This window comes from Lampetra fluviatilis, chromosome 6 (assembly GCF_964198595.1).
Source record: "Lampetra fluviatilis chromosome 6, kcLamFluv1.1, whole genome shotgun sequence".
NCBI classification, from domain to species: Eukaryota; Metazoa; Chordata; class Hyperoartia; order Petromyzontiformes; family Petromyzontidae; genus Lampetra; species Lampetra fluviatilis.
Genome location: NC_136280.1, coordinates 8,331,223 through 8,343,728, shown reverse-complemented (window position 1 = coordinate 8,343,728; position 12,506 = coordinate 8,331,223). Strand labels below are relative to the sequence as shown.

At 48.1% G+C, this 12,506-nt stretch overlaps 1 protein-coding gene across 9 annotated transcripts in view; it reads left to right on the top strand.

The window, feature by feature from the left end:
- LOC144933111 (acetyl-CoA carboxylase-like) overlaps positions 1–12,506 on the top strand; it is a 94,763-nt gene that overhangs the window by 61,912 nt on the left and 20,345 nt on the right. For 8 of the 9 annotated variants that reach the window (XR_013636981.1, XM_078857660.1, XM_078857661.1 and 5 more), the window contains 9 exons: positions 507–662; positions 2,450–2,578; positions 3,190–3,459; positions 4,976–5,073; positions 6,008–6,128; positions 9,253–9,363; positions 10,289–10,432; positions 11,262–11,382; positions 11,796–11,892. Coding sequence is in view for 8 of the 9 variants with exons in the window: in XM_078857660.1 (XP_078713786.1) it covers positions 507–662; positions 2,450–2,578; positions 3,190–3,459; positions 4,976–5,073; positions 6,008–6,128; positions 9,253–9,363; positions 10,289–10,432; positions 11,262–11,382; positions 11,796–11,892 (1,247 nt within the window). In the remaining variant the exon portion in view is untranslated. Of the gene's footprint in view, positions 1–506; positions 663–2,449; positions 2,579–3,189; positions 3,460–4,975; positions 5,074–6,007; positions 6,129–9,252; positions 9,364–10,288; positions 10,433–11,261; positions 11,383–11,795; positions 11,893–12,506 lie in introns of those variants that run through there. The other variant, XM_078857666.1, reaches the window with a different exon arrangement.

Here is a 12,506-nt window from a genome sequence, read left to right as displayed (position 1 = left end):
ACATGTAGGTGACACGAGGACGCTGCATCCTCACGGTGTACTGACTGACGTCACATACGCGTGTGATTAAACCTGCCCCTGCTTGGGTGCCCTGAGCCAATTTCAGCTGTCACGGATTGGTTCCAGCTCGGCACAGCAAACAGCCAGTAGAAAGCCGCTCTTCCCCCGTGAGTGGGAAAACCACTGGCTCGACTTGGACGTTCATAATCATAATCAACGTTTTTGGGTTTAGATCGCGTTATTTATAAATGTGTCGTAACCCTCCACCACCCGACACGGCCAATCTGTAAAAAAGTGTCACGTTGACAAAGACAAACAGTTCACTGCTTTAGCCCACCGGTGTGTTGAAGCGTGAAACCACAACATTTTCAAAAAAAATTTTTGGACGTGCTGGTGGACAAAAGTGTGCTAGAGAGCCGAATGCATGCAGAGCATCGCATCACTATATCATATTGCATCGCTGAGGCCTCCTGCTTTCCTGTGCACCCCCCTCTGCCCTCCCACAGATCATGTTCCATTCATATGGAGACAAACACGGCCCCCTGCATGGCATGCTCGTCAGCACGCCCTACGTCACCAAGGACCTCCTCCAGTCCAAGCGCTTCCAGGCCCAGAGCCTGGGCACCACATACGTCTACGACTTTCCCGAGATGTTCCGGCAGGTTCGCCATTGGTGGAAGTCCAAAAAGCCGTCGTGTTAGCGGGGCGATATTTTTACGGCAATCGTCGTCTGCGGGTTTACGAACAAATGGCTATGGCGGTAGAATAGGGTGGTGATAGGGTCCTGTCTCACAAATTGTGTTTGATGAACAGTGATTGGCCGACCGAGAACACAATTACAGGTAGATTTCGATTTAAAGCTTTCGTGACTGCAGGGATTCATCTTCTTGGTTCTTTCGGTAAAGTCACGTAGAAGCGTGGTGGTGTTTCATTCAGACGCTGTCTCCCCGACAGACCTGGTCTTCACCTGAGGACGGCTGCTTGCGTTGTGGCCGAAACGTCGTGAGAATTATTTTATTGCGTTTTATTTTTATTATTTTATTACTTCCCTTCTACGTGACTTTACCGAAAGAACCAAGAAGAACTACAGGTAGCCGTGGGACCTTGGATCTATCATATGACTGGAAGTTGCCATCCCAGTTGCCCACGAGTTGCAACAGTTTTTAACATTTCCCAAATTAGGTAACATTTTCCCAAATTAGGTAGATGCAACTATTGCCATGAAATTGCCTTCGCGATTCATGGCCTCAGCTCGCCATTAGCATTTCTTATGTTGTCTGCACTTGCCCCAGAGAGTTTCTGGGGTGTAATGTTTGGCAGCACTGGACTTGCAATCCAGAGGTGGCCGGTTCGATTTCACCTTCTGGCGGCACGGCAATTGAAACAATCCTTTGTCTCTTAAATCCTCTCCCCCTCCCTCCCTCTGCCACCCAGCAGCATAAATGAGTTCACTACGTCTTCTTGGTTCTTTCGGTAAAGTCACGTAGAAGGGAAGTAATAAAATAATAAAAATAAAACATAATAAAATAATTCTCACCACGTTTCGGCCACAACGCAAGCAGCCGTCCTCGGGCGTAGACCAGGTCTGTCGAGGAGACAGCGTCTGAAGTTCACTACGGTTAGGCGATCGGCAGCTCGTGTGTGGTGGCATAAAGTGTGGGTATTGCCCTCCCTCTTCCAGCATGTTGGGTTAACGTGGAAGAGTAGACAGATGGATTGAGAGGGACGTCTATCGAGAAAGTGTCTACCAATCAACGTGGAGCGATGACATCAGATCCTGTGCAGGTGCTAGATGGACGTGAGACATGGAAATGGCTTTGGGATGCCTTCGAGCAGTGGGATTGAGCGTCGCTGACGACGGAGATGATGGGAGCAGGCCCACTTGGTTGTGATTTGGTGCACGGCAGCGACTGAACACACATGTCAGGAGTTTGAGGTCTCCAGCAGTTACGGTCGCCAATCAAAACGCAGCGATAATGAGGCTGCCCTTCTGAGCTTCGCCCTGTGGCTTTCAAAATAAAAGGTGTGAAATTTCACTCCTGACGCCACACTCCCCCCCCCACCCCCCAATTCTGTGATCTCCCCGGTTTCTAGACCAGCATGGCACAAACAGAGTGTGACATTTTTGAAAGTCACAGATTATATAAATGATACATTGGTTTGGCATCCCTGTTTTGAATTCTGCATTTGTTCAACTTAGACCCGTGCAGGTTTTTCCACATTACATTCAAGTAATATGAAAAAGTCGCTTTTTCAGTTGCTTGTCAACGTTTAATTTTTATTTACTACGACTGCTGCAGTGGGGCACCAGTGCCCGCAACGAAGTGCATTGATTTAATGGACATGCCGAGCGTTTATACAGGAACCGAGTCGTTAGCGTTTGAGAAGCTCCAGCACGTTCGGCGTGTTTACTACAGCGCAGGATGCCTCCCGTCCCACCGGCGCGCAGGCCTTGCTGAAGATGTGGAAGACTGAGTGGAAGGAGACCTGCCCCAACGACCTGATGACGTGCACGGAGCTGGTGCTCGACAGCCAGGGACAGCTGGTGCACATGAACAGGCTTCCCGGCGGGAATCAGGTCCGCTGCAGCGAGTGTTTATTTATCAATGAAATAAATCCACGAGCCAAGTTTGCTGGGATGGTGGGTGGGGGGTGACTGAGAGGTCAGGGAGTTTTCATCTTACGTGCTCAATTGCTGTGGAGGTGTCTGCAGTTTGTGCTATATAGCCCCTCCGTTGTTATGCTCGCGTTACGCCGTGTGTAGTTCAGGTCGACGTCTCTGACGGATTCGTTCCACGTGTTGGAAGCTTCTTCAGGAGTTGAATCGAGCGACGACTCTCTTGCTCGACAATACTGCGTTTGAACTGTGCGCCTTTTGGCGTCATCTGGTCGAACACCATATGAGACTAGGCTCTAAAGAAAGCTGTCTCTGGTGTGGACCAATCAGTTTCAAGGACAATGCATAAATTATCAGAGTATTGTTTATTGTTTGCATTTGACTGCAAGTATTGTGGTTAATGTAAGCATGATTCCTTGCAAAAGGTGTAAGTTTTGTTGCCAGAAAAAAGGGGAAAAACCCTATTAGTTAATACTGCGTTTTCCGGCTTTTGTGAGCGAGCGCGAGAGCTGCCCCTCTCGCGCGCCCCTCTCACATTCGTGTCCCCCTCCGCCCATGCACGCGCGCCGCAGATCGGGATGGTGGCGTGGAAGATGACGCTGAAGACGCTGGAGTACCCGGCGGGCCGCGACGTCGTGCTCATCGCCAACGACGTGACGCACCTCATCGGCTCGTTCGGCCCGCAGGAGGACCGCCTGCTGCTGTGCGCGTCGGAGCTGGCGCGGTCGCTCGGCGTGCCGCGCCTCTACATCGCCGCCAACAGCGGGGCGCGCCTGGGCCTCGCCGAGGAAATCCGCCACATGTTCAACGTGGCCTGGGTCGACCCCAACGACCCCTACAAGGCATAGCCGCCCCCCCCACTCCCCGGTGCTATCGACTATCGATTGTTTTTTCTCATGGACTAATCGCGCGTTCGTCTTACGTATGGCCCTTTTGTCGATCCGCTGCTGCATTAGGGAGCCTCTCTGTGCCGTGCGGGTTGCATTTGTGCGTGTGTATGTTGAACTTTTTTCCACTGTAATGTCAACCGCGCTAATCAGAGGTGCGGGAGAAGGACAACAAACTTAACACAAAAAGCAGTTCTAAAGAAATGAGTTTTCAATCCAAATTTAAAAGTACATAGCTCCAATGGCTTCCTAATATCGGAAATGAGAGCGTTCCAGATGGCCGCAGAAGGGCATCTGAAAGCGCGCGATGCGGTCACTGTCTTTGTTCGATGGGTAGCCAAAAGCCGCTGCTGCGAGGATGACTGTAAAAATATGAACGATGTCGTTAGTGTAAGAATCCGCACGGATTGATGAATCGTTTCACCCCCCCCGGTGTAGGTTCGGTGAAAGGGACGTAGCGTAGAAAGTACAGAGCACCAATGGCTGCTGCCCTGCCCCGCAGCAGCCTGTAAACACCTGGTGTGTCCCTTAGGGTTAGTTAGTTCACCCTCCACTTGGAAAGATCAAGTGCCCAGGAAAGGTAAAGAGCTGCATTTGTTCAGACAAAATTATTACCGAACGGACGATATCACAATTACGTCACCACATACAGCTTGATTGACGTTTAAATTTGTTCATGAATTCGATCTTCGTCCCCGAAACATATATCACACTTCCATTTGCGTGCTACTGTGGAAAGGTGTGATCTTAGTCGCGTGGTTCGTCTTTGATGTATGGGTGTAATGGGGATCAGAAAATTAAAATCGACAAAGGGAAGGGGGAACGAAAGCTGAAAAGTGCGCAAAGAAGCGTGGCGTACCTCAGACGCCACCGTGACGCAATGAGAAACCACGTGGATTAGAGAACATATGCAGATGAAAGGACACCGCATTTCTCCCTCCCCCGTAAATACACTGCTCCCAATCGTTACCCCAACTGTGGTAAGGCAGTGAGCTCGGATGCCTCCCGGTCAACCCTTAATTTTGAGGGTGTATTGCCCCGGGTTTGTTCCACGTTGCTTCCTGTTTGTCCCCCTCTTCGTAGTCTACTTTGTATTCTGGCTTCTTGAAAGGAAAAGAAAGACACCGTATTGACTGTAAAAGTAAATGGGCTCGAGCAGAACACGTTGCTAGGAGGGACGATCGTGTTGGGGGGACGAGAGTAACAATGGAGTGGCAACCAAAGGAGAGAACACAGTGGAGATGGAGCGATGAAATTGGCTCGATTGCAGGCAGTCACATTGCAACAATGTAGACATGGCAGCTTCTTGTGGAAGGTTTCAATCCAGTCGGGGATAGATCGTGGCTCATGATGATCATGCTAGTCTTAAAACACTTCTGCATTGACACTTTGGCAACGGTGCATTGGGAGTTGTTGTCAAAGCGCCCCAACTGACCTTTGGTTGTTGCGTGTGTTTTGTTTTGTCGTGCAGGGCTTTAAGTACCTGTATCTGACGCCACAGGATTACAAGCGCGTGAGCGCGCTCAACTCTGTGCACTGCGAGCACATTGAGGATGAAGGGCAGTCGAGGTTTGACCTGTGCACCCGCACACTCGTCTGCGTAGTCATCTCTGCCGTGTTCGCAACAACAACGTAAACATTCCGGCCTCAATCGACAAAAAATGGCAAATGAATTTCGACGACTCTGGTTCGCGATCCGATTCACATTATCTTTCGTCTCGTTTGTAGTCCCTCGCTTGCATCGTCTGTCTCGTTCACACAATCTCCTTCGCTGCATTTGGCATTGGCCCTGGTACTCGGAGTGCAACGGGTTTTTACCCTCATCCATTTCCCCCCCCCCCCTCTTTATAGCCCCAAACCTGGGGTGGGAGGGGGCCTGACCCGCTATTGGACCACAGTGCAATTGCACCGCCTGCACACCAGATAGCTTCACCCATTACTCAACATCTCACTGGTCACTGGGAGGCTGGAGTAGGTGGCACGTGACTGGTGGCAACCACCTTAGCGAGAGGTATGCTTAATGTGGTGTTATGGGTACGGAAGTATCTTTCGTGTCTCCATCCCCGTCTGAAACTAAGTCCTGGATGCCCCGTTAAGCTAAACTCTATATTTGACCAGGTAAGGCCCATTGAGCTTTATGGCCCTTTTTCAGAGGCGACCTGGCCACATATGATAGCTTTGGCTTATCAAGTGGCTTATCATGTGGAAATGTAGAGCAACCAAACACTCTCAACACATGTTTCTTAATGTGGAGGGAAAAACCGAAGAACCGGAGAAAAATCAACGCAACCACGGGGAGAAAATGCAAACTCAAAATATACAGACGTCGGGGTTGGTATCGAACCCATGCCCTCTTGTATACCAAGCGAGGTAGTTAACATCTTGCCACCGTGGCGTCTTAAATGAAATAAGGCACGGTGGTGGGGGGGGGGGGGGGTAGGAGGCATTGGCGTGGATGCGCGGAAACGCGCGTGTCCCGACGCTTGAGGCTGTCCCTCCGCAGGTACAGGATCACGGACATCATCGGCCAGGAGGAGGGGCTCGGGGTGGAGAGCTTGCGCGGGTCGGGGACCATCGCCGGAGAGACGTCGCTCGCCTACGAGCAGATCGTCACCATCAGCCTGGTCGGTGGAGCCGCGCAACGCGGGGCTGGGCGATCATGAGTTCAACAATTTGAGATTATGTTACTTAAAATATGTATTTAACACGTACTTTTTTCACGCAAAGTGACGTGCCACTTGTGCTGTCGCCATCATGTCACGAGGCGGAGACATTCACATTCAGAGCTTTCGCAGCGAGCAGTGAGAATTGCCCCCAGTAGGTGATGTCACAGAAACTCACTTCACCAGGTCTCTTTATCAACACATTCGACGCACACTTCTTTTAATATAGACCCTGACGATAATGTTTATTTGATATCAAACTGAAGTTTTCAGATGTGGATTAAGACAAAATAAGTGAAATACGAAATTTATCGTGATGGATTTTTTCGCGTGTGCAGTTTTAGTTGAGTGGGCTGAGACAATGAACCCGCTGAGAACCTGGGTTCATTACGAGTGTTGTTGGCCCTGCACCAAACTCACGATCTCAGTGGCGCTTGCTCAGAGCTCTGACTCCTGATTAACCTTCGCCACCTCCAAATACAGGGTGCTTCAATTTTTTTAAATAATTTTTATGTTACTATCTTTTTTAATGGAAAAAGAACGGATAATACACTGTAACATGATAACAAATGTAATGTTAATAGCTTCAAAAAGTCAGAGTCTTTACTTGTTGGCCATAATTGTCAACACGTGCCTGGGATCTTCCCCAGGTGGTCTTCAGAGCCTGGAGGCACATTTATTGTGGTATTCTTGCAAATTAACATTTTTTTGAAGCACTCTGTATTTTCGTGACTTTTTTGTATGTCACATGAATTCTATAAATTAGGAACTTGTTCAGGCTACAAGTGAACTAAAAATGCATTAGACCTTATCTCTACACTTGTGCACAAATAACAAGTAGCATGATCTTTTATTAATTAAACTATTAACTGCTTTCATCATCATCTTCATCGTTATCATCAGCCTCGGTCAAGCCGCTGCCACCTCTTTCGATCCTGCAGTGTAACAATCCGCCCGGCACCTGCACATGAATCGATTTCATCGCTCCATCTTCCTCGGTGGACGTATACTTGAATGCGTTCCATTCCTTGGCTGCCACTCCGTCATTAATGTTGACCACCTGCTATTATCCCTCCTAGCGACGTGTCCTGCCCAAGTCTGCTTTACTTTTCTGAGAGCAGTTTGAATTTTGACCGGTTTACCCGAGATAAATTTTAAATGTGACTCGCATTTATTTATCTATCTTCACCTGTATTGAGTGTTGGCTTGTTTGTAGAGGCGGGAGGACCAGCACTTAAAGTAAGAAAAACATCGGACCGCACATTTATAACTATGGGAATACGTTTTTCCCCTTTTTTCTGGCAACAAAACAGGTGTTAAGTTGTTAAAACACCAAACTGAAACCTTTTGCAAGGAATCATGTCTGCATTAACCATAATACTTGTGGTCAATGCAAACAAAAAAACGTACTCTGATAATATATGCATTGTCTTTGAAACTGATTGGTCCACACCAGAGACAGCTTTCTTTTGAGCCTCGTCTCAAACGGTGTTATACCAGAGGACGCCATCTATTTTGGTACTGGCAAAGGATGTCCCATTTATAACTAGTTTTTTATGTTTGTCACCAAAATGTGCGGTGATAAATTATACACACAGAGAATTGCACATTTAGTTGAAAAATTTGCTTTTGTAAATTATCACATTTTCACCATCGTACCGCATTGTGCATTTCCAGTGCCAAGGTAATGCTGCTAAATAGGATGCTCTGTGGCTTATCGCTTGACTCTACTCCAACGGTCACTGTAAAGCCCTTACTGAGTAGTGTCATCATCCTGCAATAAACAACAGTTGATTAACAGTGAACTCGATCAATTAAAATCCATTCTTACGATGAAGATGCACGCACCGATTTCTGTGGCCAGCAATTGATTATAATTAATTATAATTTTAATTGATTTTTTAAAACAAATTATGTTCATAATGTTGTGGTAATTTAATTAATATTTATTGCCCAAAAAAATGAATGAGTGGTATTATTTTGCTCATGTCCCTTTAGGATATTGCAGGAAATGTTGCATAAGAAGCAAGATAAAACATGACATGGGCAATATAAACGCGAGTGAACAACATTGATGCTCGAATCGAATAGTTACCCTGAATAGTGACAATTCGTTGAATCGCCCAGGAATGAGGGCGTGGGGATGGTGAATACCTGATAAATGTTATATAAATCCCATAAAAATCAAATCAAGATTAAATCCCATAAATATTATATATATTCATCTATTGGCCCTTTTTCCTGCCAGCCTTATGTTAGTTAGCCTGACTATGAAATCTATGCGAGATTGCATTCCTGTAGTTTTACGTTTAATATTAATGTTGAATGCAATATAACCTTAACGTTGGGTACGGTGTGATGTGTTAAACCTTGCTGCGATTTTCTATGATAAATAAATGGTTTTACACCACTTTGTCAATCCACTGCTTGGTGAACTCCTCCCCATGCTTTTCAGTCACGGGGATATGTTGACCATACTTCACCACACTGGTCAGTACTGGTTGGTGAAGGGGCACAAGCCCAGTTCTTCAGATCACTGACCACTGCTGTTTGCCATGATCAGGAATCAAACTCTGGTTAATGGGCACATTGGGTAGTGAGCTAACCACTGAGCCACTGTTACTCCCTTACGAACACTATAAAAATCATCATGCTAACTGGAAGCCATATCGAGATTACGGTAATTTGCTACTTAAATTAAGACCTTTGTCGTATGCAGTATAAACACTTTAATTAGAATATTAAGAACACTTGAAATCCTTTAAACACGTTTTCACTTTTTATATGCTGGTTCTGGCTAAACCCTTGCACTACCCAAATGGATCGTCGCCTATTGTAATTTGTGAATTAATCACCGTTGCGATTGATCGCCGATCCACCGCCATCGCGTGTTTGTCACTCTTATTGCACCGGGACTTGGATTTCCCTGCTCGGCGTTGGTGACTGACGGCCACGTACGTCGCTCGCGGCGGTGCTGGCGACGCTGGCGAGCAGAGCGTTCCGCGCTGCCGGGCGGGTCGCGATTTTCCCGTTGGCATCGTGCTGCCCCCCCCCTCCCCCCTCACCCCCCCCCCCCCCCCCTCAGGTGACTTGCAGGTCCATAGGCATCGGCGCCTACTTGGTGCGGTTGGGCCAAAGGGTGATTCAGGTGGAGAATTCGCACATCATCCTCACGGGAGCCAGTGCCCTCAACAAGGTACGGCCCTACGTCCAAACACGCGCCCGGGTGTTGGTTGAACGCTTCCTTTGACGGTTAACCATTGAATAATTTTGCTGGAGGGATGTGTACTGCAACGCTCGTATTATTCTTCATACCAGCTATTTTTTACCACCTCTTTTATTTTCTTTTCCAAATTTGTTTTAATAAAAATATTAATGCCAACTATTTACTCAGAATGGCCTCGCTAAGTCTCAATACTTTTTTTTTTCGAGAGTACCCCACGTATTTTTTGCACATCGTTCTATTATCGTAGTGCACAATTTGTACATATTTTTCGATTTAAAGCTTTCGTGACTGCAGGGATTCATATTCTTGGTTCTTTCGGTAAAGTCACATAGAAGGGAAATAATAAAATAATAAAAATAAAACAATAAAAAATAAAATTCTCACGACGGTTTCGATTGCAACACAAGCAATCATCATCAGGTGTGAAAACCACAGCAAAAATTTTTTTAAGAAACATTAATTGCGCTTCAGACTGCATGTAGGCAGATGAGTGTGCGAGTGCACACGTGTGTAGCTGCCAGCGTGTATTTCTCATTGTGATCGACTCTGTTCATCATTAATGCTCGTCGTGGCTGCGAGTGGCCAGCAAAACCACCTTGTCCCCAAAGTCTTTTCAATCTTGCCTTTGTTTTATGGGTCAAAAAATTTAATGATTCCTTCTGCTTTTGTGATGTTTTTTTCTTTCGCGACAAGGTTTTTTTTTTTGCGGCCGGTCGCTATTATTTTCAGCTTTCTTGTTTTCCGCCCATGTGGTTCGTACGCAAGTCTCCATGTGTTCGTGCGCGCGTGCGCGCGTGCCCGCGTGTCTTTATCCTTGTTGTCCGATTTTTTTTTTTACCCCCTTTCTCCTCTGTTGTTGTTGCCGTTGTTGCTTTTGCTTTCGTCCTCGCCCTAGGTGCTGGGTAGAGAGGTGTACAGTTCTAACAACCAGCTCGGTGGCATCCAGATCATGCACAACAATGGAGTGACTCACGCCATTGTGCCCGATGACTTTGAAGGGGTCTACACCATCCTGAAGTGGCTCTCCTACATCCCCAAGGTAAAGCAGTGCCTGGGGAGGCATAAGGCTCGTACAGCTAATTTCTCATTCCTTTAGAACTACTTTGTGTTTAGTTCGTCGTCCTTCCCCCGCACCTCCGATTAGCGCAGTTGGCTACGTACGGTGCGAAAGAAGTCCGACATACCTACAGTGCACGTGCGCACGGCACTGCCCCTTTTGTCGCTCCACTGCTGGATCGCGAGGGCTCTCCGATCCACGCTGGCGTGGGCCGGCACAGCAAAATGTCCCGGGCCATTCCTGAATTTCTCGGAATTCCTGGAATGGCCTGGCATGAATCGAGTTTGCTCTCCAATGGTCGTGGGAATGCGGCCCGAGTCCTCTAACGAAACCCACTGCCGGTACCTTCAGGGGCGGCTTGCCAGCGTAACGGCTGATATTTCACCAAACGCTTGCATGCGGGGGCACGGCGCGTTATCCAGTGCTAATTATGGCCGTTACTGCGCTGTCTGCGAGGGGGTGAACTCAATTTATCGGTTCCAGTGCTTGATCTCGATTCTTAAGGTTCGAGATACCTGCCTAGAAGTGCACAGCATATGCAACGTAATACGCTAACCCTGACATTTAGGGTAATGCAGCGAATATATATATAGCGAAAGCGAGAGGCAATGCAAACGAGGCCGTAACAGTAGTGAGACAAAAAAATCATGAATTGTTGAATCGAATCATCGCTGCCCTTTGTCAAATCGTCAGTGAAGGGTGAAGTGGCGGAGGGTGGGTGGGTGGGGGTGGGGGGGGTTGCGTGATGAATGGCGCGTAGTGAATCCCCTACACCTCACCCCACCGTGCTTCCCCGTATCGGACTCCACAGGACAACAAGAGCATGGTCCCCATCACGACGCCGGTGGACCCCGTGGAGCGGGAGGTGGGGTTCGTCCCCAGCAAGGCGCCCTATGACCCCCGCTGGATACTGGCCGGGAGGCCCCACCCAAGTGAGTGCGACGCCGCACACGACGAAATCCACCGCGAGAAACCCCGGCTCCAGTTTTCACTTTGCGGGTGAAGTGTATTTTGAGGGGGTAAGAAGCTAATTTTTGTTGCTAAAATGCTTGTTTTGTCTGGTTTTATTAAAAACAAAAGTTGGGGTGGCTGGGGGGGGGGGGCATCTTGTAATCCGGTATTTGTGCTTGACAACAGATTCGTTTAACTTTATTGACGCCGGGCACACGTTTGGGATGACAGTTGTTGACGAATTATCGCTTTAACGATCCGTGAACATCTGATGGTGGCGATCGAGGTCACGGCGATGATTCTTTGCCCCACCCCCCCGGTGTTGCGCTCGCTGCATGAGCCCGAGCCTCTGCGGATCCAACACTCGATCCCGTCTCGATTCGTTTCTTCCCAGGCAACTCGGAGGAATGGCAGAGCGGGTTCTTTGATCACGGCTCGTTCATGGAGATCTTGCAGCCGTGGGCTCAGACGGTGGTGGTGGGGCGGGCAAGGTACGGCGTGACGAATATATACGTTCGCAGGGTCCGCGAGAGGTCGCGGCGACTTGGGGGGAGAGGTCGTTATCCAGCAGTGGATTTGCTGTGGCTGATCATGGCCATCATGATACATTTCGATTTAAAGCTTTCGTGACTGCAGGGATTCAGACGCTGTCGCCTCGACAGACCTGGTTTTCACCTGAGGACGGCTGCTTGTGTTGTGATGCCTTGAATAAAGGTGTCAGTTTTGTACCAGTTAAAAGGGTAAAAACCTACCATTATATTTTGCCACTGGTAAAAGAGATCTCATAGTGAAACCAAGAAGATGATGATACATGTCCAGCCCCTTTGTCGATCCACTGCTGGATGATGGGCGACCCACGCCATGCAACTCGTGGGGGTTATTTGACCGCACTTCATCACACTGATTTCGGTTTTTGTCAAGGCGCCCTTCCCGCCCTAAATCCCAGCTTAAATAGTCGCTCCAAGCCTGGAGTGTGTCATTCAGACTCTGTCTTCTCGACAGACCTGCTCTCCACCCGAGGACGGCCGCTTGCGTTGTGGCCGAAACGTCGTGAGAATTATTTTATTATGTTTTATTTTTATTATTTTATTACTTCCCTTCTACG